Genomic DNA, 21,470 nt, shown 5'->3' with positions numbered 1-21,470 from the left:
TAAAGTAAAGCAGAAAAAAACACGTATAAACCATATTTGTACTCACCTTAATGAGTTTTCACAAACAGTAGTTACTACCGTTTTCAGTGTCTGCAGCTCTGTCAAATCTCGTAGGAGTTATGAGATGTTTCTGAAAGTAGATTCCACACAACCAGTGAGGATGCGGAGGACACAGTGCTGGCACCAGACTGCAGTATTACAGGGTCTCTAAAGTCCTGAACGAACTAAGAAAGTTTTTTTTGGACGGGGGGGGGGGGTGCTTCAAGCTGTCACACTTAAGTGCCAAGGACCTTGGACAAGTCATGAATTTCAAGCATCAGTTTTATTTATTTTTATTTTTTATTATATTTACTTTTTTAAAGTTTATTTTGAGAGAGCATGAGCACGAGCTAGGAGGGGTAGAGAGAAAAGGAAGAGGGAGAGAGAGAATCCCAAGCAGGCTCCATGCTGTCAACACGTGGCTCCACAAGGGGCTTGAACTCCCCAACAGAGCGAAACCTGAGCCAAAACCAAGAGTCGCTTAACTGACTGAGCCACCCAGGCGCCCCTCAGTTTCAGCTTTTAAATGGGAAACTCTTTAAAAAGATCCTTGCAGGTATGAGGGAGCATTTGAGATGATAAACAACAGATATACTTATTACATATGCAACAGATATACTTATTACATATGCAATATTTATGTGCAATATAAACATGCTATATAAATGTACCTATTATCATCATGCAACAATTAGTAACAAAACATTTCTGCACCCTGGACTGATTTCTTTACATATATTATCTCAAATGTTTGACTGAACGTATGCCCAGTATCTTGTTTGGCGCTTAATTGTAATTTTCATTCTGGCATGGCTTTACTGTGCTCGTTTTGGAGCTGAAGACCAGAGAAATTAAACAGCCTAGATTTACACAGCACCTCAGTAGCAGGGCCGAGATTGGAGCAGTGCGCTGCGCGGAGGTTCCGGCTCCCTCTGGCGGCCCTCCAGGGCACAGGCGCTCCTTCCGCCAGCCACGCTTGGGCCTCAAGTCTTCCCGTAGTACACGGCTCCGCCCCTTCGATTTCTACAAGATTCGGTCTCTTGGCCTGCCTCTCTCAGCCAATCATCGCGGGCTTAGAATAACAGAAGGCGGGGATTTCGCCAGATCGGCAGCACCATCAGCCTCTGGCATGAGGATGGGCTGGGATAGACGGCGCTGAAATCCAATAGGAATAAAGCGGGGATCCGACGCGAGCCAATGGGGTTGGGAGGCGGGTTCGGTTGTGTTAGAAGGGGCCCCGGGGATTGTCGCCGCCGCTATCCCGGCGTCGGACGTGTGGGGCAGCTGCCTGAGTCCTTGGTTGTGGTGTTAGCTGCTGCCATGAGCTATACAGGTGGGCCCGGCAGGGTAGGGGTCGGGCGTCGGGTGGGGAGGGACAGGGACGTGCCAGAGCCGCACCGGGCTCTCCCACACCTCCCCCGGGGCCTGGACGCTGCCCTCTCTGCGGTCACAAAATGGCGCCGCGGGCCCATCGCCTCAGGTTCGCCCCCCTCGCGCCTTGGCGTCTCAGTTCTTTGTGCTTGCGGCTTAGCGTCCTGGCTCTCGGCAGCCCGAGGTCTTGGCCTCTGTCACCGGTGTCCGAGGGCCCTGGCCTGGGCGCCTGCGTTCTCTGAGCCCCTCACCTCTGCCCTTGGCCCGGTCTCCTCAGACCCAGATTCAGGCCACCCTTTTTCGGGTCCTTAGCCCTTGAGATCGGTCGGCGGGCCTGGCTGCCGTCGCCATTGCCGCACCCTGCCCCCCGCGCAGTTTCCCTGCAAAACGCCGCAGCCACCCACCCCTCCCAGCCCCTTTGCGTGCTCCGGGCTAGGAAAGGCTCCTGGCCCCAGGCGATCAGTACATTTTTGCAGGGTTCGGGCCGAGCGGGGAGCCTCGGGGCCAAAGGGCTGAGCCTGAACCTTGCGAGGAGTGACCGGCTTCTGTGTCAATTCATTCACCATCTGTCAGATTCATCGTGTCAGGTGCTGAACAGGCGCTGGAATATTGGCAGGAAATCCTCAAGCAGCTAACGGGCAGATCTTAGCAGGAAAACAAATGAATATAGGATGTATTCCCCGGCGGTCAGTACTCCGCGGGGGCTGCTCTGTTGCGGGGGGTCAGGGGGAGGGGGTTGGGCTCGCTGTGAAGAGGCGACATTTGGGCAGAGACCTGAATGGAGTGAGGGGGAGTTCAGGGTGTCTGGTCAGGGGTGCCGTTGGCATAAAGGCCCAGGAGCAGAAACGGCCTGGCTTGTTAGATGAGCAGCTAGGGAGGCCGGTGGGATTTGAGCAGAGGGGAGGGTGGCTGATGAGATCGAGAGAGAGGGGGCCCTGGGAGATGCTTGGGCGAGTGTAAATTATCCCTGGAGGACTTTGAAAGGCCGCCTGGGTTTGCCTTTGGCAGTAACAGATGAGGCCTCTCAGCTCGGAGCCATAGACGAGGCCCCCCCCGTTTTAATGGGGGTACCCGGCTGGTGAAAGTGTGGTTGCCAGGTAACCTACATTCTGCTTAGAATGTTCGGGGGCTGACGATGGAACCGGAGCCTCTGGGGCCGCTCTGTAGGCTGTTTTATGTTGGTTTCCGCAGGGAAGTGGTGCCAGGCCTCCCTCTTCCGGCCCCCAGGCCAGGAGCTTGGTGAGAACCCTAGCTTTTCGAGTAACCATCCCTTTGCCCGGTGGTGGTTCTCAACCAGGGGCGATTCTGCCTTCCCACCCCACCCCCGGTCTGTTTGGCGGTGTTTGGAGGTGTTCTGGGTTGTCACATCCGGGGGTGGGGTTGCTTCCCTCATCTGGGGGGTAGAGGCCAGGAATGCTGCTGACCATCCTGTGCCGTGCCAGATGGACCCCGCCACGGTGGATTATCAGTAGTGCCGAGGTTGGACAGCCCTGCCCTAGCCTTTCCGTAGCTTTCCTGGTTCAGGAAGAAAGTCAGTCGGGTCGCGGCTGACAACTCCGGAATTGAGATGCAATCGTTTTCTCCAAGTCTTACCAGGAGGTGGAAGACAGTTCTTTGGTTTTTAGGGGCGAGACTGCTGAGGAAACCAGAAGATGGATGGTCGGGTGCTGTGGAGTAGCTCAATGAGGGAGCATTTTACGTTTATAGACAAGGAGACCGAGTTAGGCCGCTAATGGCCAGGTCTCAAGTTCAACTCCAGATCTGGTAGGCTTTAATTCCTGGCTCACTGAGGGAGTCAGGCTAATGGGGCGATGATTACTTTTTCCTTGGTCTTGATCAACTGAAAACCACAGCAGCTTGATAATGTGAGTCTTTCCCTTTAAAGAAGTAGACCACTAAAGTCAAAAGCTTTTTAAGTCACATTTCAGACAACTCTTTGCCTTTAAGGAGGAATTCTGGAGGACTTGACGCAAATGTTACCATGATTATTACGCATAGAAAATGATTACAGTAGCTTTTTTTTTTTTTTTTTGATAATCTGTCCAGCTTTTGAATCTAGTCTCTCTCTCTCTTTTTTTTTTTTTTAACTTTTTTATGTTTGTTTTTATTTTTGAGAGACCGTGCGCAAGCGGGGGAGGGGCAATGAGAGAGGGAGACACTGAGTCTGTAGCAGGTTCCAGGCTCTGTAATGTCAGCACAGAGCCCGTCGTGGGGCTTGAACTCACTAGCCGTGAGATCATGACTTGAGCTGAAATCGGACGCTTAACGGACTGAGCCTCCCAGGCGCCACTGAATTCAGTCTCTTTGTGTGTACTTGGGAAAGGAGGCCCTGTCTGTGGCACTGAGGGGAAGGATGAGAGCAGTGGAAAAACAGGAGAGAAAAATGCAGAATCAGGCCTTCAGAGGAAGGTCTGAAACACTACTACCAGTCCTTTTATAAGAACATTCATCTCACACAGTGTTTGGTGGTGTTAGGAATGCACAAGTGGTTCAGCTCAATGGTTCTGGCTTGGGATCTCTCATGAGGTTACGTTTTAGATGTCGTTGGGACTGTACTCATCTGAAAGCTTGCCCGGGGCCAAAGGATCCTCCTCTGAGGTGACTCAGACTCGCACAGCTGGCAGGTTGATGCTAGCTGTTGGTTCCCCACCGAGTGGGCCTGTCCACAAGCCTGCCTGCGTCTCCTCACAACGTGCTGGGCTGTTGTTCCCAGAGTGAATGATCTAAGAGAGCAAGGCAGAGCCTGGGAAGTCATGCTCCAAGGTTTCTGCGGTCTTACTGGTTACGCGGGCTACCTCTATTAGTTTGGGAAGGGACAGCGGAATGTCAGGAGGCAAGAATCCGAAGAGGCCATCTTGGAGGCTGGTTACCATCAGGCTGGAGGCAACCTAACTTCATTCCAGTTGTCTTCTAGTTCTTAGAATTTTTTAAATGTTTGTTTATTTTGAGAGGGGGAGAGGGAGCGCGCCAGAGTGGGCGCGCATGAGCAGGGGAGTGGCAGAGAAAGAGAGGCGAGAGAGAATCCTAGGCAGGCTCCGCACTGTCAGCACAGGGCCTGGCGCGGGGCTCAAACTCACTCACCAACCAGGAGATCATGACCTGAGCAGAAATCAAGAGTCTGACACTTAACCCAGGGAGCCACCTAGGTGCCCTGACCTCTGGTGTTTATCACTTTTTGTCATGTCTTCAAAGAATCTCCTTCCAAAAAAAGAATAAAACTTGGGGAATAAAAAAAGAAGCTTGGGGAGCCTGGGTGACTCAGCGCAGAGCCTGCGTGGGATTCTCTCTCCCTCTCTCTCTGCCCTTCCCCTGCTTACATTCTCTCTCCCCCTCTCAAAATAAATATAAACTTAAAAAACAAAAAAAAACCCTGAGAAGCTTTGTGTATTTTTGAGTAAAAAAGATGTCAGTCTGACCAAGAAGGAGGAGTTATGATACATAATTATAAATCCATGCCTGAGCCTTAGGTTTGTAGGGTCAAACCCTTGCTTATTTTATTTTCTCATCTAGAGCTGATCAGGCTGGTAAACCAAGCCAAGGAGAGAAGGTTGGAACGGACAAAAATTTATTCATACTTGGAGCTTAATTTGCTCTAGAGACAGTATCGTGGAACAAAACGTTAACATGGGGAGGACCAAACTAGAGCAGAGGTTGCCATTGACCTCTGCAGGTTTGGTGGATTGTCTTTCCTTTTTCCCAGGGAAGAACTAGGGCGCCTCTCCTTTGAATAGACATAGATCTTTTGCTCTGCAGCTTTCGTACTGCGTTCCAGTTAGTAATCCTGTCAGGGTGTGGTAGGTTCCAGCTGCGGCTGCACTGTGTACAAACCACAGTAGCTGAAGTCTGGAGCCATTTTGCGGGGGGCCATATTGCTGAACAAACAGGTTTCAGAAAGCTAGTTGAGCAAACAACGGAGAAGGTAAACGCAGGCTGCTTATGTGTACACTGTGGGGCTTCCCCCCGGGTGAACCGTACAGAGCACGCTTCCAGTGTTTCTTGTGGACAGTGCTTATGTCGTAGGCGTGTTGGGATGGCCCCTGGAGGGAATCCATTCCAATGTCCCCTCTTTCATTAGGAAAGGTGAAGAGGTTTGGGTGGATACTTAGGACTCTCTCCTTCACCACTGCCCAGTCTCAATTCCCTCCTCTGGGAAGTAAGGCTAAAGTGTGGGTCCACCGATCTTTATTTGAAACCCTTGGAGCTGGGTATATTTTGGAGTTCTAGCTTGAGAGAAGGACATTCCACAGCACTTGGGGTCTGGGGTAGCACCCTGTAACTAAACGCATTATTTCTGTACCAAATTGGGTAAAGAAAAATCGTAATTATCCTCACAGGTCAGTTTTGCCCCACAATGAGTGTTGGCACCACATTTGAGGAGAACACTTGGTTTTCAGACCTTTTTGGACTTGGAATTGCAGGGTAAGGGATGTTGGCCCTGTCCCCTTTGTTGGCTGTGGTGAGGATGAAATAAAATAAAAAGGCTCTTAGCGCCCTGCGGGGGAGACACTTGTTCAGTGTTGGCTGATGTTGGCGGCCATCTTTGTTGCTTTGGTCTTAAAAGATGAGCTAGAGAGACTGTCAACATGTGAATGCCCACCCCGAGGGGAGGCACTTGGTGTATGCTTTTGCTGTAAAAAAGCTGTCAAAGTCATTGGCTTTAATTTGTCAGGAGTTGGCTCTGCTGAGAAAAGGCAAATATTGCCTCTTATGGTATCCTTCATAGTTTCAGTGCTAAGGGTAAATTACTTAAAAATAATATTTTATTATCATTTTTTAAATGTTTGTTTATTTTGAGGCAGAGAGAGAAGAGAGAGAATCTCAAGCAGGCTCTGCACTGATAGTGCAGAGCCTGATGAGGGGCTTAAAACTCACAAACCCTGAGATCATGACCTGAGCCAAAACCCAGGAGTTGACACTTAACCAACTGACCCACTGGGCGCCCCTAAAAATAATATTTTTAAATGTAATTTTAACAATACTATCAGGGTTCATCATTTAAGAGTAGTTTCTGGTAGAGGTTTAAGTTTTCTTTAGTTGGTACTAATTCATTTTAAGCTAAGAAATCGTTTGAGAGTTGAGAAAACAGGAATACACATGCCATGTATAATATTTACCCAATATAAACGTGCTCACCCCAAGTAATTGCATTGAGGAGGTAATGTACACGTTTTTTTAATGAGAAAAAATACAAAGCAGTTTTGGTGTCAGATTTGGGGGAAGGGGAGGGGTGTTATTTGCCTTAGTATTGTTCAGAACCAAGTCCCATCCTTGTTTGAATTGGCTCATGTTTCAGTCATTTGATGTAAGTATTTTTCTCATTTAACTGAATGGTTTGGGTACTGATTTATCAAAACGAAGTTTTGGTTTACAGTGTTTAAACTTTTGTTTGTCCAGTTCTTCTGGTGTAGCAAGTTAAATATAGCCTATCTTTTCATTGGCTAATATGTTCTGGAGGTATAATTAAAGTGTTCAGAAGCTAGGATTTTTGGCGGCTTTCCATTGAGGAGAGGGCCTGCCAGCCAGTCTACACCAAAGGGTAATCTTAGGTCATCTCCACATGGCTGGTTTGGGGAAATTAACCACACTGTGCATATATTTAGGCTTTGTCCAAGGATCTGAAACCACTTTGCAGTCGACATACTCAGACACGAGCGCTCAGCCTACCTGTGACTATGGTAAGTGTGGGCCCCTGGGAACCAGAGGGTGCGTGCTCTGGTGTCTTCTCAGTTGCCTTTGACTTTGTCCTGCCTTGCTTTTCCAAATGCAAACTTGTATAAAATGGTGTGGTGGGCTGTTAGAATAGCCGGTGCTTCCCTTGGAGACAATTATGGGAAAGATGGCTGCTGACTGAGCAGGCTAGAGTTCTTGGAGCTGTAAATGATTGGTTCCTTTGACCCCCGTAACATTTTCTTAGAAGCACATACGGTCTGTGACAAAAGTCTGGCTTCAGAAAATTCCCTTGAGGGTCTGGGAAGGAGAGTGGCCAAAGTCCAAAGGATGGTCTGAGCTAGAAACCAAACCATCAGTTTAGCTTCAATGTAGTGTGTGGGACCTCTGTACGAGAGAAGCTGCCTGTCTGAATCTAGCAGGGTTTTTAGAGACAGTCAGACCGTCCCAAGCCAGCGGGTTCCTCACATAGGGTTGAGGGACAATGTCCGATTGATTTCTCAGTTGTGATCAGACACGCTAATTCTCTAATTCAGAAATAGCCACTCAACAGAATCCACAGATGTTCTCTGGGTATGCTCTGGCAACCCTGACTGCCAATAAAACCAGTCTTTCTGTGGTCTGTGACTGTTGGTGTCTGTGAGAAGGAGCCCTCTTTGGAATTAATAAGGATAATGCCTTGATTGCTGAGATGGGTAATTTGTTTTACTACTAAGGTCTGGGGAAAGACCAAGCCTACACCCTGACATTACCTCAAGAGTCACTGAATCAGTGGACATAAGTAAGCTCCCTGAAGTATTAGCATCTGGTCCCGGGGGAGAGGGAGACTTAGAGAATGTTTTGAAATTGAGTATGGAGGTATCTGGTATTTCATAAATGAGAAGCGACTTGGTTTGTATGGCTTCCCTATCCTGCCTTGTCTGCCTCACCCCTTTTAATCAAACAACGGTCCAGATTGCACATCTTTTTTGAATTATTTTCCTTCTGGTTTATAAATTCTGGGCACAAGCATTTTAACAGATGTGCCATTTGCAAATCTTTTCTCCCAGCCTGAGGATCATCTCTACTCTTGTCAAGTGAATTTCGAAGAACAAAAGTTCTTCATTTTGATGAAGTCCAATTTATCACGCCTGTGTGTTTTCTCTCTCTCTCTCTCTCTCTCTTTCTCTAAATAAGTAAACTTAAAAAAATAAAAATAAAAAAGATGGGCATCTGGGTGGCTCAGTCATTTGAGCGTCTGACTCTTGGTTTCCACTCAGGTCATGATCTCCTAGTTCGTGGGTTTGAGCCCCGTGTCAGGCTCTGCGCTGACAGTGTGGAGCTTGCTTGGGACTGTCTCCCTCTCTCTCTGCCCCTCCCCTACTCTCTCTCTCTCAAAAATAAACAAACATTAAACAAAATAAATTTTAAAAAGATTTTGTTTTTTAAGTGATCTCTACACCCAGCATGGGACTTGAGCTCACAACCCAGGAATCAAGAGTTGCATGCTCTACAGACTGAGCCAGCCTGATTTCTTTCATTAGAGTTTTGTAGTTCTCAAAACACAGATCCTGCACGTAGTTTGTTATATCTACACCCAAATATTTCCTACTGTCAGTGCCAAGGTAAATGGTACGTTTTAAAGCTTCAGTTTTCAATCAGTCATTGATAATGTGAAGAAATTGGGTTGATTTTTATTTATTGACCTTGTAATAAACCTTGCTAAGCTCACTTATTCTTATAATCTGTATGAATTTTTTTTGAGGTTTACGTAGGCAGTCGTGTGAAAGAATAAAGGCCATTTTATATTTCCTTCTGGCTTAAATTACAAGAGCAATAGAGCAACTTTAAATAACATTTTGAAAAACAGTCACTCGAGACCCCACCATTTTATTTTATTCTATTATTTTTATCATTTATTTATTTATTTTTGAGAAAGAGAGAGAGGGTTGAGGAGGGGCAGAGACAGGAGACAGAATCAATCCCAAACAGGCTTTGCATAGTCAGCACAGAGCTTGATGCGGAGCTCGAACTCCCCACCGTGAACTCATGACCTCAGCTGAAACCAAGAGTCAGTTACTCAACTGACAGAGCCACCCAGGTGCCCCACCATTTTAATACTTTTGTCAGCATTCCTAATTTAGGTAGTTGAATAATTTATGGGTGGATAGAATTGTCTGTCTTCCTTTATTTGCTTACTGTTAGAAGCATTTCCTCATACTATGTAAGGCTTAACAGATTCTTTTTTTTTTAATGTTTATTCATTTTTGAGAGAGAGAGACAGAGTGGGGGGGGGGGGCGGCGGGGGGGAGGGGCAGAGAGAGAGGGAGACACAGAATCCGAAACTGGCTCCAGGCTCTGAGCTGTCAGCACCGAGCCTGATGCGGGGCTCGAACCCACGAGTGGTGAGATCATGACCTGAGCCGAAGTTGGATGCTTAACCGACTGAGCCACCCAGGCACCCCAGTGGATTCTTTTTTGATGCCTATGTGAGCTTTGTCACCGAGAAGGTAGGCTGTAATCTGGATAACTATTTCCTTGAAGTTGAACATTTCCATTGTTTTATGTTTTTGTTCTATAAGTTTTGCTTATGGTGACCATCTGCTTTTATTTTTCTCTTATTAAAAAAATTACGTCCCTAAAATTCCCTATGTCAGCACTGGTCTCATCCCCTCTGGGGGTGGAAGTGAGCTGTGATGTTCTTTTGGAAGGGACAGGTCTTGGGGACTCCCCAGGCCTCATAGTGTAGACAATGGTTTCCCTTTGAAGGCACCTTGTGGGGAAGCCCTTCAGAGAGTCTGAGTTGCCCTGGACATAGCAAGTAGTACCTGGAGAGTGCTTGCTGAGGCCTGTCATTGGGCCATCACCTACTTGTCCACCCACCTGTCCTTGTGTTTACAGAGTTAGTGCCCATTCCTGCTTCCTTTCCTTGTGCTTCCCTGCTCTGTGCTGGCAGATTTTCGGTGGCTAAAGCTCTGGGGGACCATATACAGGCCTCACAAGCAGAGCCCCAGTGGGTCTGCCTGTGCTTCCCAGTCCTTTCTCCTTTTGAATAGCTGGTGTCCACTGTTCCTGGTGCAAACATCCACACGACTGGGCTCTTGTTAGCTGCTTCAGCGAAGTGTGTATTATTCCTTGTGTGCTTCTGCCAGCCTCTTTTCTTGCCTGTCAGAACTCTCCGTTGCCACTCCACTCGTCTCTCGCCTGATTTCCTGCTCTGGGCTGTCTCTTTGCTGCTTTCTAGTTAGAAGTGGCTCCTTTAGTGAGCAGTGCTCTCGGCCTGAGCCGTGCCCAGCACTGCCAGCCTGTGCTTTTGCGTTCTCCAATTGATAGTTGAAAAACTGAATGAAGGAGAAGCCTCTGCTTTGGTTTTCCCAACTGAAAGGATTTTTGCTTTGTGAGCTCTGGCACTCGAGGTGCATTAGATTTAATGGTCACCTAGGGTTCTTTGCTGGTTTCTGACACCTACCCATTCTGTTTATGTGCTGGATTGAGGAGGAACCTGAGTGTAGGACCTCGGGTCTACGCCTGGCCTGCGCTTTTCCATCTTTTCAAGTTAATACACTCTTGCTCTCTTGTGGCTGGACTCTTGCCATCCATCATGCTGCCATCTCACTGAGCTTTGGTCCCTGCCTTGGGATGAACATGTCTTGTCTATCTGCAAGGTAGAGACAATAGGGAGTAGGAGGCAAGTCTGGAGTCTCCCCAGAGACATGGGGAAAGTGGTCACCTGTTCTGGTAGACTCCTCTGGGGAGAGGAACCGTGTTTGCTTGACTTGGAATTCCCACTTGGCTTTGCACTTTGTCAGTTCTCACTGGCTTTATGTTCCTGAAGGAATTGATTTTTCTCATGTGCTGTGATAAAATCCAGAGGATATTTGGTTTATAATCCAGATCGTCCTCTCAATAGCTTTTGAAAGGTAGGAGTTGTGCCTTGTCCTTACCTCTGCTAACGTGTTTTAGCATTGCACACACATGCAATTCAAGGATATGGTGGCCCTCCTTGTTAAGGCATATGCTTGGAAGAGTAGGATGGTCAGTTTCTCTGTTCCAGATGGCTTTTTTGGGTGATTTGAGTGATGTGATTTTCAGAGTGGATGTGGGCTCTGTGCCGAACTTCTTGTACAGCACTGTCGGTGAGGCACCGGCATCCAGTCTCCTCTTCTGATTGGTGCTTAGCAGGAAGTTGGGGTAATCTAATTCTGGCTCCTCGGGGAGGAGTGTAAAGAGCCAATTCCTTAGCTGACAGTGTTGGCAAGGAGGGGGCCCTTAAGAGCTGGTCAGAGCCACAGAAGTTTGGGCACCAGGGTTAGGGAGTGACCTGGGTCGTTTATGTAGTGCTCTGAAGCTCAGGGCTTCCCGGGGGGGATTCAGTCTTCTGTAATCAGTCAGATACTGGGAATCATCATCTTTGTGTCTGAAGTAAGCTCTTGTTGTATTGTCATCAATTGTAGATGTAATTACGCTTTTACTGTTTGTAGGATATGGAACTTGGAACTCTGGGACAAACAGAGGCAAGTATTCCCATGATGGCTCTCCTGTCCCTTGGGATTAAACTGGTTGTGTTTCTACCACTGCCCAGCTTGCCCAAAGTGTATCGGGAGGTACCTTCGGGGGGCCCGGGGACTCTGGGGCCAGCTGCTCTTTCACAGGAGGTCCTGTGGTTAGGGCCCACCCAGCCTGAGGTGGCTAGGGTCCCCATTTTGTCTCTGTGACAGATGTCCTTGTCTCTGTGTTTGTCTTGCCGTGTCTGTGTGCGTCTCCTCTCCCTATCCCTGCCATCTCTGTCTGTCTCTGTCTTCCTCATTGCAGGCTACGAGAACTATGGCTATGGCTATGGCTATGGCCAGGATAACACCACCAACTATGGGTATGGTATGGCCACTTCAAACTCTTGGGAAATGCCTAGCTCTGACACAAATACAAACCCTAGTGCTGCGGGTAGCGCCAGTGCCGATTCCGTTTTGTCCAGAATTAACCAGCGCTTAGATATGGTGCCACACTTGGAGACAGACATGATACAAGGAGGCATGTACGGCTCAGGTGGAGAAAGGTGAGTGGGTGTCTGCCCAGGGGTGAGACTCTGCAGGGACGCCTGCTGCCTACTGGCGTCTCCCTCTTTGAACCGCCTCCTGTGTCTGCTTCCTTTCTTCTTGCTTTGCAGCTGGGGCTCCCAGAGACTGCTTGGGGTCCAGTGCACTTCCCTTCTCTGGCCTGAGCCCCCTCCCTGCCCCTTGCAATTGCCTGGTGGCCAGCCTCTCCCCCAGCTTGTAGGGTGAGGAACAAGCCCTAACAGGGCTGGTTTCGCTATCCTCCAAATGGCTCTTCTCAGGACCAGAGTGTTAAGTGACCCCTCCTTCTGGAGACGGCCATTTGGAGGAGTTCTCCTGAGGCTTTGTATCCTCAGATAGGGCTGGTGGGGGGGATGAGTCCTTGGGGCGGACCACAGCGAGCTGGGCCATCCCCACCTAAGAGACAGAGCAGATGTGGACACTTCCTGTCTGCTCTTCTGAGCCTGACCCACGTGTGCCTCTTGGGCCTCAAAAGCACCTTTGTGAGGCACTGTTGTTGTCCTCATGCTCAAAGCACAAGAGGTCACATCCCTTGCCCAAAGGGACCTAGGAGCAGGTGGTAGAGCTGGGCCTGCCACCTAGACCTGCCTGATTCCACAGCATCAGGTGGTGGGCGTCTGTTACTGTCTAAACTGGTGCCGGCGTAGAAGTCCTTGTGCCCTAGTGAGAGGCTTCAGTGAGGAGGGCATGTGATGGTGTGGGGCAGCCTCGTGGCTCCAGCTGACAGATGGGAGGAGAACAGAGAGTAAGGAGGGGTCCAGCTGGGCACTGGTGGGTTCAGGTGAGGCCCCGGGGCCACTGGGGAGCAGAGGCTGCCAGAGGGACTTTCATGCTCTGGCTCTGTCGCAAGCAAAAAGGGTGGGGGGAGCCCCAGACATGCCCCCTGTCCTCCTGCTTGGCAGCCGCTGTGCTTGCAGCTGAGGGGCTTGGCTGTTTGCTCAGTGGCCAGGTGGACCCCTTCTCTGCAGGTGCCGGCTACTTGTGCCCCTTCTTTCTGCAGTCTGGGACTGGGGGGCAGGACAGGGGAGGGAGTGACCAGGTGGTGCCGGCTGCTTCTCCCGCAGCTGCTGCTGCTGCTGCTTGGCTGCCCAGCTTTGCATGGAGGGGCCCCCAGGCCTGCTTGACGTGTGGGGCCAGGGCTGGGGGTATGTGGGCTGTTCCCACTGTTAGAATAGCTTTGTGTGGCGCTCTCTTTCTCCCAGGAGGGAGGTTTGGCCTGCCTTCCCAGTTGCTATGGAGGGTTCCATCCCACAAGGTTGATGCGATAGGGCTCTTTTTCTAGGCCCTGGGCAAACTCACAGCATCTTTCCTGGGAAACCCTCTCCACTTTGTCTCCCTTGTCCTTCTGGGTGGTGAGGACCTTTGGAGTGCTGGAAGTTCCCTCAGCCAAGGGAGATGAGACCGGCACAGGGTTTCTCATGGACGTTATCAGCCCTTTTGGACAAGCATTCGTGTGCTGGACTGCCCACATACCACAGGGTGCTAGGCTGCCTGGCTCTGTACCCTGAGGTACAGCCTTGGGCATTGTGGTTACCACATACATACGTACATGCTTCGTAAGGGCTGTGGGGTATCTCTGCCCCTATTTGAGATCCTCTCCGCCCTATTGTCCGTTTTTCTTAGGGTCCCCAGGCTGGTGCACGGGCTCCCAAGAAACCTTTTTATTGGCATTTTTAAACACTGTGCCTCTCTGACAGGGTGGGGTGGGTTAGAGTGGGATTTCCCATCTCCAGGACAGGGAGCTACTGGGAAAGGCAGGAACAGTAGGCTACACCCAAGGGAAAGGAGACCTGAGGGCCTCCCTGATGCTTTCCACCTGCTTCTGCAGATACGATTCCTATGAGGCCTGTGACTCGAGGGCCATTCTGAGTGAGCGCGACCTATACCGGTCAGGCTACGACTATGGCGAACTTGACCCCGAGATGGAAATGGCCTACGAGGGCCAGTACGATGCCTACCGTGACCAGTTCCGCATGCGTGGCGGCGACACCTTTGGCCCACGGGCTCAGGGCTGGGCCCGGGACTCCAGGAGTGGCCGGCCGATGGCCTCGGGCTATGGGCGCATGTGGGAAGACCCTATGGGGGCCCGGGGCCAGTGCATGCCTGGTGCCTCCCGGCTGCCCTCCCTCTTCTCCCAGAACATCATCCCCGAGTACAGCATGTTCCAGGGCATGCGTGGCGGGGGCACCTTCCCAGGTGGCTCCCGCTTTGGCTTCGGGTTTGGCAATGGCATGAAGCAGATGAGGCGGACCTGGAAGACTTGGACCACAGCCGACTTCCGGGTGAGTGGAGGAGGCCGTCCCTCTGGGCCCCTGACTGGGTGGAGCGAGGGTCCTAGAGCCACCCGCCCTGACGCAGCTCCCTCTCTCTGATCCAGACCAAGAAGAAGAAGAGAAAGCAGTGCGGCAGTCCTGATGAGCCAGACAGCAAAGCCACCCGGACGGACTGCTCGGATAATAGTGATTCAGATAATGGTGAGCTAGGGCACTGGGCTGCTGCCCCTGTCCCCTGCCCCATGGAGCTCCTGGACTGAACTCGTGTTGTTTTGCCTTTCAGATGAGGGCACTGAGGGGGAGGCCGCAGAGGGCACTGAAGGCGCTGAGGCTGTGGAGAAGGGCTCCAGAGCAGTAAGTGGCCGGGCCCTGTGTGCTGTCAGCAGGTGGGGCCTGTGAAGAGCGGGCTGGCTGAGCCCCTGTGCTGCAGAGCAGGGCCTTCCACGGAGGCCACGGGCCATCCTGGTCATGCACGTGTGACGAACACGAGAGAGGTGGAGATCTGATAGAGCATGGGCTGCGAGCAGGCCACACAGCCAGAGCCCAGGTTTCTTTATCAGGAGACGGTAGAATGAGCCCCCTGCGCAAGGGCTGCTGGGAGGATGTGAGGCTCCGTGCTTGGTACATAGCAGGGCCTTGTCATTTAGAGCCTTTGTAAATGACTGTACAAGCTTTAACGTGGGGCGTTTGAAATGGTGTTCTAGGAAGGAGAAGATGAAGAGGGAAAAGAAGAAGGCAAAGAAGAAAGCAAAGAGGATGCAGAAAAGGGTGAGTCTTCTGAGCGGCCCGGGTGCTGGGGCGGCGCTTCCAGGCATTCACAGTTGGAGGGATCCAGCTGAGGGCAGGGCTGTGACAGATGTGCGGCCAGCTGGGGCCCTCCCTCGTGGGGCTGGCATGCGCTGGCGGGGGGCTCCTCTTCCTCTGTTCCTTCTCACTCTGCCCCCCCCCCCATTCTTCCCAGACAGAGGCTGTGGGTGGCAGTGGTCCCTGTCTGCCTAGCGCATTGGCTTTACCTTTCGGTGGGGGCAGCAAGCAAGAGAGTTGGGGGGAACCCCAGGCATACGCCCTACCCTCCAGTAGTGCACAGCTCCGAGTCCTCAGTGGCTGGTGTCTGAGCTGGGACCCTCGGTGGAGTTTTTACGGCTCTGGTTTGCGTGTCCTCTCCCTTAGCGCCTCTCCAGCCCCTGTTGGGAGTCCGTGTCCCCCTACCTGAGTGATGAGCGCCAGCAGGTACCTAACAGTAAATCCAGCCTCAGCCCAGTGTTGCCGCGGTGCACCGTGGGGGGTGGGCCGAGCCCTGTGAGCTTTGGGGTCTTTACCTCTGGGGGCTGCACTTAGGCCTCAGCCATGGCCTCCCTGCATCCCGCCACCTGGCCCCTCTGAACTTGTGCCAGCGTCCCCACCGAGATGGCTTCTGTTTGCCTTCCAGCCTCCCTGGGGCCCACTCTGTGGAATGTGGGTGTTCTGGAGAGCGGTGGGGTCAGCCTGTGTCCTCCCCTCTTCAGGACCTAGGCCAGAATGGTTCCCTGCCCAGCCCAGGGTACCCAGCCCTGCTCGTGGCCGGAGTCCTTGTTCGGACAGCTGCTTTCAGGATGGACTATCTGGAGTAGAAGGCGGGTGATCCAGCCAGAGGCCCCAGGGCCTGCCCTGACCTGGTGGAGCCAGGCTAGTGACTGTGCCCTCTGTTTCCACAGGGGCCCTCAGCACCCAGGACGATAGTGGCCAGATCAAGCGCAAGTTGCAGGCAGGCAAGAAGAGCCAGGATAAGCAGAAAAAGCGGCAGCGAGACCGCATGGTGGAAAGGTAACCAGCTGCCCTCCATTCCTTTGCCTCTGCCTCGCTCGGGGGCTGCCGCCTGAAGAGCAGGGCCGTAGCTCTGCCGCCTCGCCGCCCTCTGGCCTCCCTTGGGAGCTGCCACCTGCTCGGCCGTGCATGGACCCTGCTTCCCGCCAGGCCCAGCTCCCAAGGCCTGACTCCATCCCTGCCCCACTGCGGCCGCCTGGCGACCGCTAGCGTCTTTGACCTGAGACCCGACACTGCTCGGCACCGTTGCCCAGAAGCTCCAGCGCTAGGTCACTCGGCGCACGAGCCCCGAGGTGCACTGGGGGCCCGCTGCCCCTGCGGGAGGGGGCCAGCTCATCAGAGACTCAAGGTCCAAGGCGCCTGTGCCACCCCAGCTAGCTGCCAAGAGGCCGTCGCCGCGCCCAGGAGAGATGGCAGCACCTGTGGGCTGTGGCAGCCTTGGGCCTGCCCTCTGCCCTGCCCGCCGGCCCTGTCAGGCCGGGCCTGTCTGCGGCTGAGCCCTTCACGCCCCTTGGTCGGGTCTGTCTGCCCTCAGGGCTCCCGCACTGGCGCTTGCCTCCTCCTCCTCCGCCTCAGACTCTTGCTCTTGCTGGACCTTCCTCAGCCTCGCCGGCGCCCGGCCCCTGGGCTCTCCAGACAAAGCTGACCCCGTGGCCCAGATAAGGACGTCCGGCAGAGGTAGGGACCCGCCCCGAGGCCTCGGTGGCGGCTGGCCTCCTCCGCCCCTTGCCACGGCGGCCTGCTCCAGCTCAGGCCCCAGACCCCGGGCTTCTGCTGTGGACACCAGGCCCAGACAGAGCACCTCGCTCAGGTGACTCCAGGCTGCCCTCTGGCAGGCCAGGCGGGCGCCCTCCTTCCAGCTCAGACTGGTCTCTTCTTGGAAGAGGAAGATGAGGCAGCAGGAGCCCAGGCCTGCTTGCCTCCCATCCCTCCCGACACCACCCCCAAGCATTCTGAGCAGAGGATGGGCTGGGCCTTTCAGTCCCCCAGACCCAGAAGGAAGATGCAGCACCTTTTCGGGCCCTGCCTCGGGACTGCGTACTCCACTCTGCACCTCAGGGCCACCTGGCTCACGCCAGGGCATCCTTCCTTCCGGTCCCCAGCTGGGCCAAGTGCACAAGCTCCTGCCCAGCCTTGGTAGAGAGGCCCACCGGCAGCCTTCCAGCGACTCCTTGCCTGTTGCAGCAGCTGCTGCCTCAGGGTTCAGCCTCCTGTCTGGGAAGGAAGAGCTCCTCCCCTGTCCCCCACGTTGCAGTAACTGCAGCCTGCAGACTTTCTGTCCCTTTCTACTCCCAACCCCACTGGTCCCAGCCTGTCCCCCTGCCGGGACCGAACGACAGAGGCCCGTGAGCAAGGCCTGTTTCAGGGCTCGCAACTGGGTTGGGTGAGGCAGCAGCGCTGTACCGTGGGACCCTCGAGGCCTCAGCCCTTCGTTTCTTTCCTGTGGCAGGATCCAATTTGTGTGTTCTCTCTGCAAATACCGGACCTTCTACGAGGAGGAGATGGCCAGCCATCTCGATAGCAAGTTCCACAAGGAGCACTTTAAATACGTAGGCACCAAGCTCCCCAAGCAGACAGCCGATTTCCTGCAGGTGAGCCTTGGAGCGGCACAGCTGCTCTTAGCTTCTCGGACTCCTTGGAACATAGAGCAGCCACACAATCCTTGGATCTCCTCGGTGTCTTTGGCAGGAATACGTCGCCAACAAGACCAAGAAGACAGAGGAACTCCGGAAAACCGTGGAGGATCTTGATGGTCTGATTCAGCAGATCTACAGAGACCAAGATCTTACCCAAGGTAAGGAGGTTCCATCTCACTCCAACTAGGCAGGGATTCAGCCTGCCCTCCTCTGGTTCTGAGTGGGGTCACGACACCCCTCTGTTCCCCCAGGGAGGGTCAGCGAGAACAGCCTCAGGCCCACGTGGAAATGCAGGGTGAGGTGAGGAGCTGGTCTGGTGTTTTTCCCAAACTGCTGGGTCTGTCTTAGGCACCTGGAACCAGTGGTGACTCTCCTTCTCCGCCCTACAGAAATTGCCATGGAGCATTTTGTGAAGAAGGTAGAGGCAGCTCACTGTGCAGCCTGTGACCTCTTCATCCCCATGCAGTTTGGGATCATCCAGAAGCACCTCAAGACCATGGATCACAACCGGAACCGCAGGGTGAGTGGCCACGGGTGCTCTCCTGCCATCCTGTGGGTTGACTTGGTGAGGCGTCTGGGAAGGTCCTGGGGTTATAACCTCTGCCTCCCCATGAGGAACTGTAGGAAGTGTGGCAGGGCAGGCAGATAGAGACATTTCTGGCCCAGTGCAGTCAGTACAGCTACAGGGAGAGGCGAGGGAAATGGGGAGAAGGTGTGGGAGGTGTCATCAGAGCTGGACTGTAACACTATGGGATATGGGGGCCTCTGTGTGCATAGGGGCCACCAGCCAGAATAGGTTCAGAAACCAAACAAAAAGTGTGCAGTGCAAGTGCTGCTGGAGGAGGGGTCGGGGTCTTCAGAGGTTCACGAGGGTTGGGATGACGGTCTGGGCTCACTCCTGTAGGCAGCAGAGTTTTTAGGTCAGGCGCTGTGACGGGGTTAGAGTTGGTGTTGCACCTGGTGTGGAGGGAGACGGTGCGGAGCGGGGAGTGGAGGAACTGCTGTAGTACCGAGACAGAGGGGGGCCTCCGCTTTTCGAGTGAGGAGAAAGGAAATGACCGGGAGTCTGGGATGTCTCAGGTTTCTGGCTTGGGTAACTGGGTGGCCAGAGCTGCTGCTAAGGTGGGGGGGTAGGTATATGGTACAGGGAAAGGAGCGAGTCCGGCAAGAAGGTGAACAAATTCAGTCTCGTTTTCCGGTGTATCCCCAGTGCCTAGCATAGAAGTCAGGGTGGGTGTTTTGTGATTGAGGTGGTGGTGGCTGTTAGAGATCCGGTCTGGATGGAGGGGCCGTGCAGTAGGGAGAGAGCTGAGAAGTCTAGGACCGGGTCTGGGCCAGAGTGAGGCTTGACTGCCATCACCTGGAGGAAGGTGAAGGGGATTTATGGGCAGATGATGACAACCAGGGGAAGTGTAGGAAATAGCATTTCTCAACTTTTTTCCACGGCCATCAGATTCATTTCTGGTCTTTCTTGGTGCACTAATTCTCAACAGTGGGATGCGGTTAGGTGGTTGAGGAGATCTTGTAGGGGTCTTGCCATGACTGGGGTTTTGAACGGGGAGCTGATAAGGGGTAGGCAGAGAGCAGATGACAGAGGATGGATCGTGCATAATATTAAAATGTGGGAAATCTAGGTGATATGAGGATAGCTAGTAAAACATAAACTCCAAATTGATCCTAAAAGAAGTTTACAGAACAGAAGAGGGGCACCTGGGTGGCTCAGCTGATCAGGCATTCTACTCTGGATTTCGACTCAGGTTGTGATCTTGTGGTTCGTGAGATTGAACCCCATGTCGGGCTCTGCACTGACAGCTTGGAGCCTACCTGGGATTCTCTCTCTCTCTCTCTCTCTCTCTCTCTCTCTCTCTCTTTTCTTCCCTGCTCTCTCCCTCTCTTTCTCAAGTAAATATACTTAAAAAAAGAAAAAACCATAACTACTAATGGAGGGATTTGGAAGGGTGAGGAAAGACAGAGATACTTAGAAAGCACCAGAAATCATTGATATGTGAAGATTTGAGTATAATTTCAATGTCGTATTTTTAGAGATTCCAACTGTGGAAATGAATGGAAACCTTATAATTATTATTTTTGGTAACAGCTTTATTGAGATATAAATTATATATCATACAATTTACCCATAAAAGCTGTACGATGCAGTAGTTTTTAATATATTACAGTTGTGTAGCCATCACCATAATCAATTATAGAACACTTTCATCACCTCAGAAAGAAACCCTTTAGCTGTCATTCCTCTCCCCCCACTCCCCACCCCTCCTGTCCCATGCTTCATGCTTCCTTAGTCTTAGGCAACCACTAATATACTCTTTGTCTCTGTATACTGTCTCTGGGTATTTCATGTAAATGGGATCACAAAATACATGGTCTTCGGTGATCAGCTTCTTCCACTTAGCATAACGTTTTCAGGGTTCATCCAGGTAGCATGTGTCAGATTTTCATTCCTTTGTATGGCCTAATAATACTCTCTTGCATGCATAGACCACATTTTGGTCTACCCATTCATTAATTTGGGCATTTGGATTGTTTTCACTTTTTGGCTGTTATAAATTATGCTGTTACAAATATTTGAGCATTTGTGTACAAGCTTTTGTGTGGGTATATGTTTTTATTTCTCTTGTGTATGTGTCTAGGAGTGGAATGTCTGGGTCAGAAGTAACTGTTTAACTTCTTGAGGAATAGCCAGATGTTTTCCAGAGTGGCTGCACCATTTCTGTTCCCTATCAGCAACTGTGTGAGAGTTCCAATTTTTTCATACTCTCCAGCACTGGTTATTCTCTTTCTGATTCTAGCCATCCTAGTGGGTTTGAAATGGTATCCACGGTTTATTTTTCATTTGGATTTCTCTAATGACGATGATGTTGAGCATCTTTTTTTTTTCCCTTAAGTTTATTTATTTATTTTGGAAGAGAGCGCGCATGCACGCGTGTGCAGGAAGAGGGAGCAAGAGAATCCCAAGCAGGCTCCGCGCTGTCAGCGCAGAGCCTGATGTGGGGTTTGATCTCACAAATCTCGCGATTATGCAAAATCCAGAGTCGGATGCTTAACCAACTGAGCCACCCAGGAACCCTCCCCTCCGGTTTGATGATCTTTTGAATGGTTCGTTTAATCCATTCACATTTAATATTATTGTTGAGATTATTAGATTTGCATTTCTTGTTCTGTTCCCCCTGTATTGCTTTTTTGTTGTTTGTTTTGGTTTGGTTTTGGTTTTAATTAATTTTTAATTTCCTTAATGATATTTTTTGTGCTACATTTTTAGGCATTATTTTTTGAGTAGTTTCTCTAGGCCTTATCTTACACATATTAACTTCTCAAAATCTGTCAGGTACAATAACCTAATTTCAGTGGGATTAAGTTACTCACATATAGCTCTCTCTACATGGGAGATTTTTGTGTTATTAGCATTATACATAGTATTTTATCTAAATGTGTTGTAGTTCCAATAACATAAAGCCAATGATAAAATAACAGTGTAATTACTGCTTTACATAATATTATGTCTTTTAAAAAGAAAGCTGACAGGGGCGCCTGGGTGGCGCAGTCGGTTAAGCGTCCGACTTCGGCCAGGTCACGATCTCGCGGTCCGTGAGTTCGAGCCCCGCGTCAGGCTC

At 51.4% G+C, this 21,470-nt stretch overlaps 1 protein-coding gene across 5 annotated transcripts in view; it reads left to right on the top strand.

The window, feature by feature from the left end:
• Positions 1-1,246: 1,246 nt before the first annotated feature.
• The window catches only part of AKAP8L (A-kinase anchoring protein 8 like), a 27,190-nt gene continuing 6,966 nt past the window's right edge, over positions 1,247-21,470 (top strand). Inside the window, exons 1-13 of one of the 5 annotated variants that reach the window (XR_007459812.1) lie at positions 1,247-1,372; positions 7,011-7,085; positions 11,538-11,570; positions 11,869-12,109; positions 13,957-14,410; positions 14,506-14,602; positions 14,685-14,755; positions 15,106-15,169; positions 16,096-16,204; positions 17,655-17,796; positions 17,894-17,999; positions 18,093-18,141; positions 18,231-18,361. Coding sequence is in view for 4 of the 5 variants with exons in the window: in XM_049640082.1 (XP_049496039.1) it covers positions 2,586-2,649; positions 7,011-7,085; positions 11,538-11,570; positions 11,869-12,109; positions 13,957-14,410; positions 14,506-14,602; positions 14,685-14,755; positions 15,106-15,169; positions 16,096-16,204; positions 17,655-17,796; positions 17,894-17,999; positions 18,231-18,361 (1,587 nt within the window). In the remaining variant the exon portion in view is untranslated. Of the gene's footprint in view, positions 1,373-2,526; positions 2,650-7,010; positions 7,086-11,537; positions 11,571-11,868; positions 12,110-13,956; positions 14,411-14,505; positions 14,603-14,684; positions 14,756-15,105; positions 15,170-16,095; positions 16,205-17,654; positions 17,797-17,893; positions 18,000-18,092; positions 18,142-18,230; positions 18,362-21,470 lie in introns of those variants that run through there. The other 4 variants (XM_049640083.1, XM_049640081.1, XM_049640084.1 and 1 more) reach the window with 4 other exon arrangements.

Source organism: Panthera uncia, chromosome A2 (genome assembly GCF_023721935.1).
Source record: "Panthera uncia isolate 11264 chromosome A2, Puncia_PCG_1.0, whole genome shotgun sequence".
Classification (NCBI taxonomy): domain Eukaryota; kingdom Metazoa; phylum Chordata; class Mammalia; order Carnivora; family Felidae; genus Panthera; species Panthera uncia.
The sequence above is the reverse complement of the archived record's forward strand: the minus strand, read 5'-3'. Positions and strand labels throughout refer to the sequence as shown.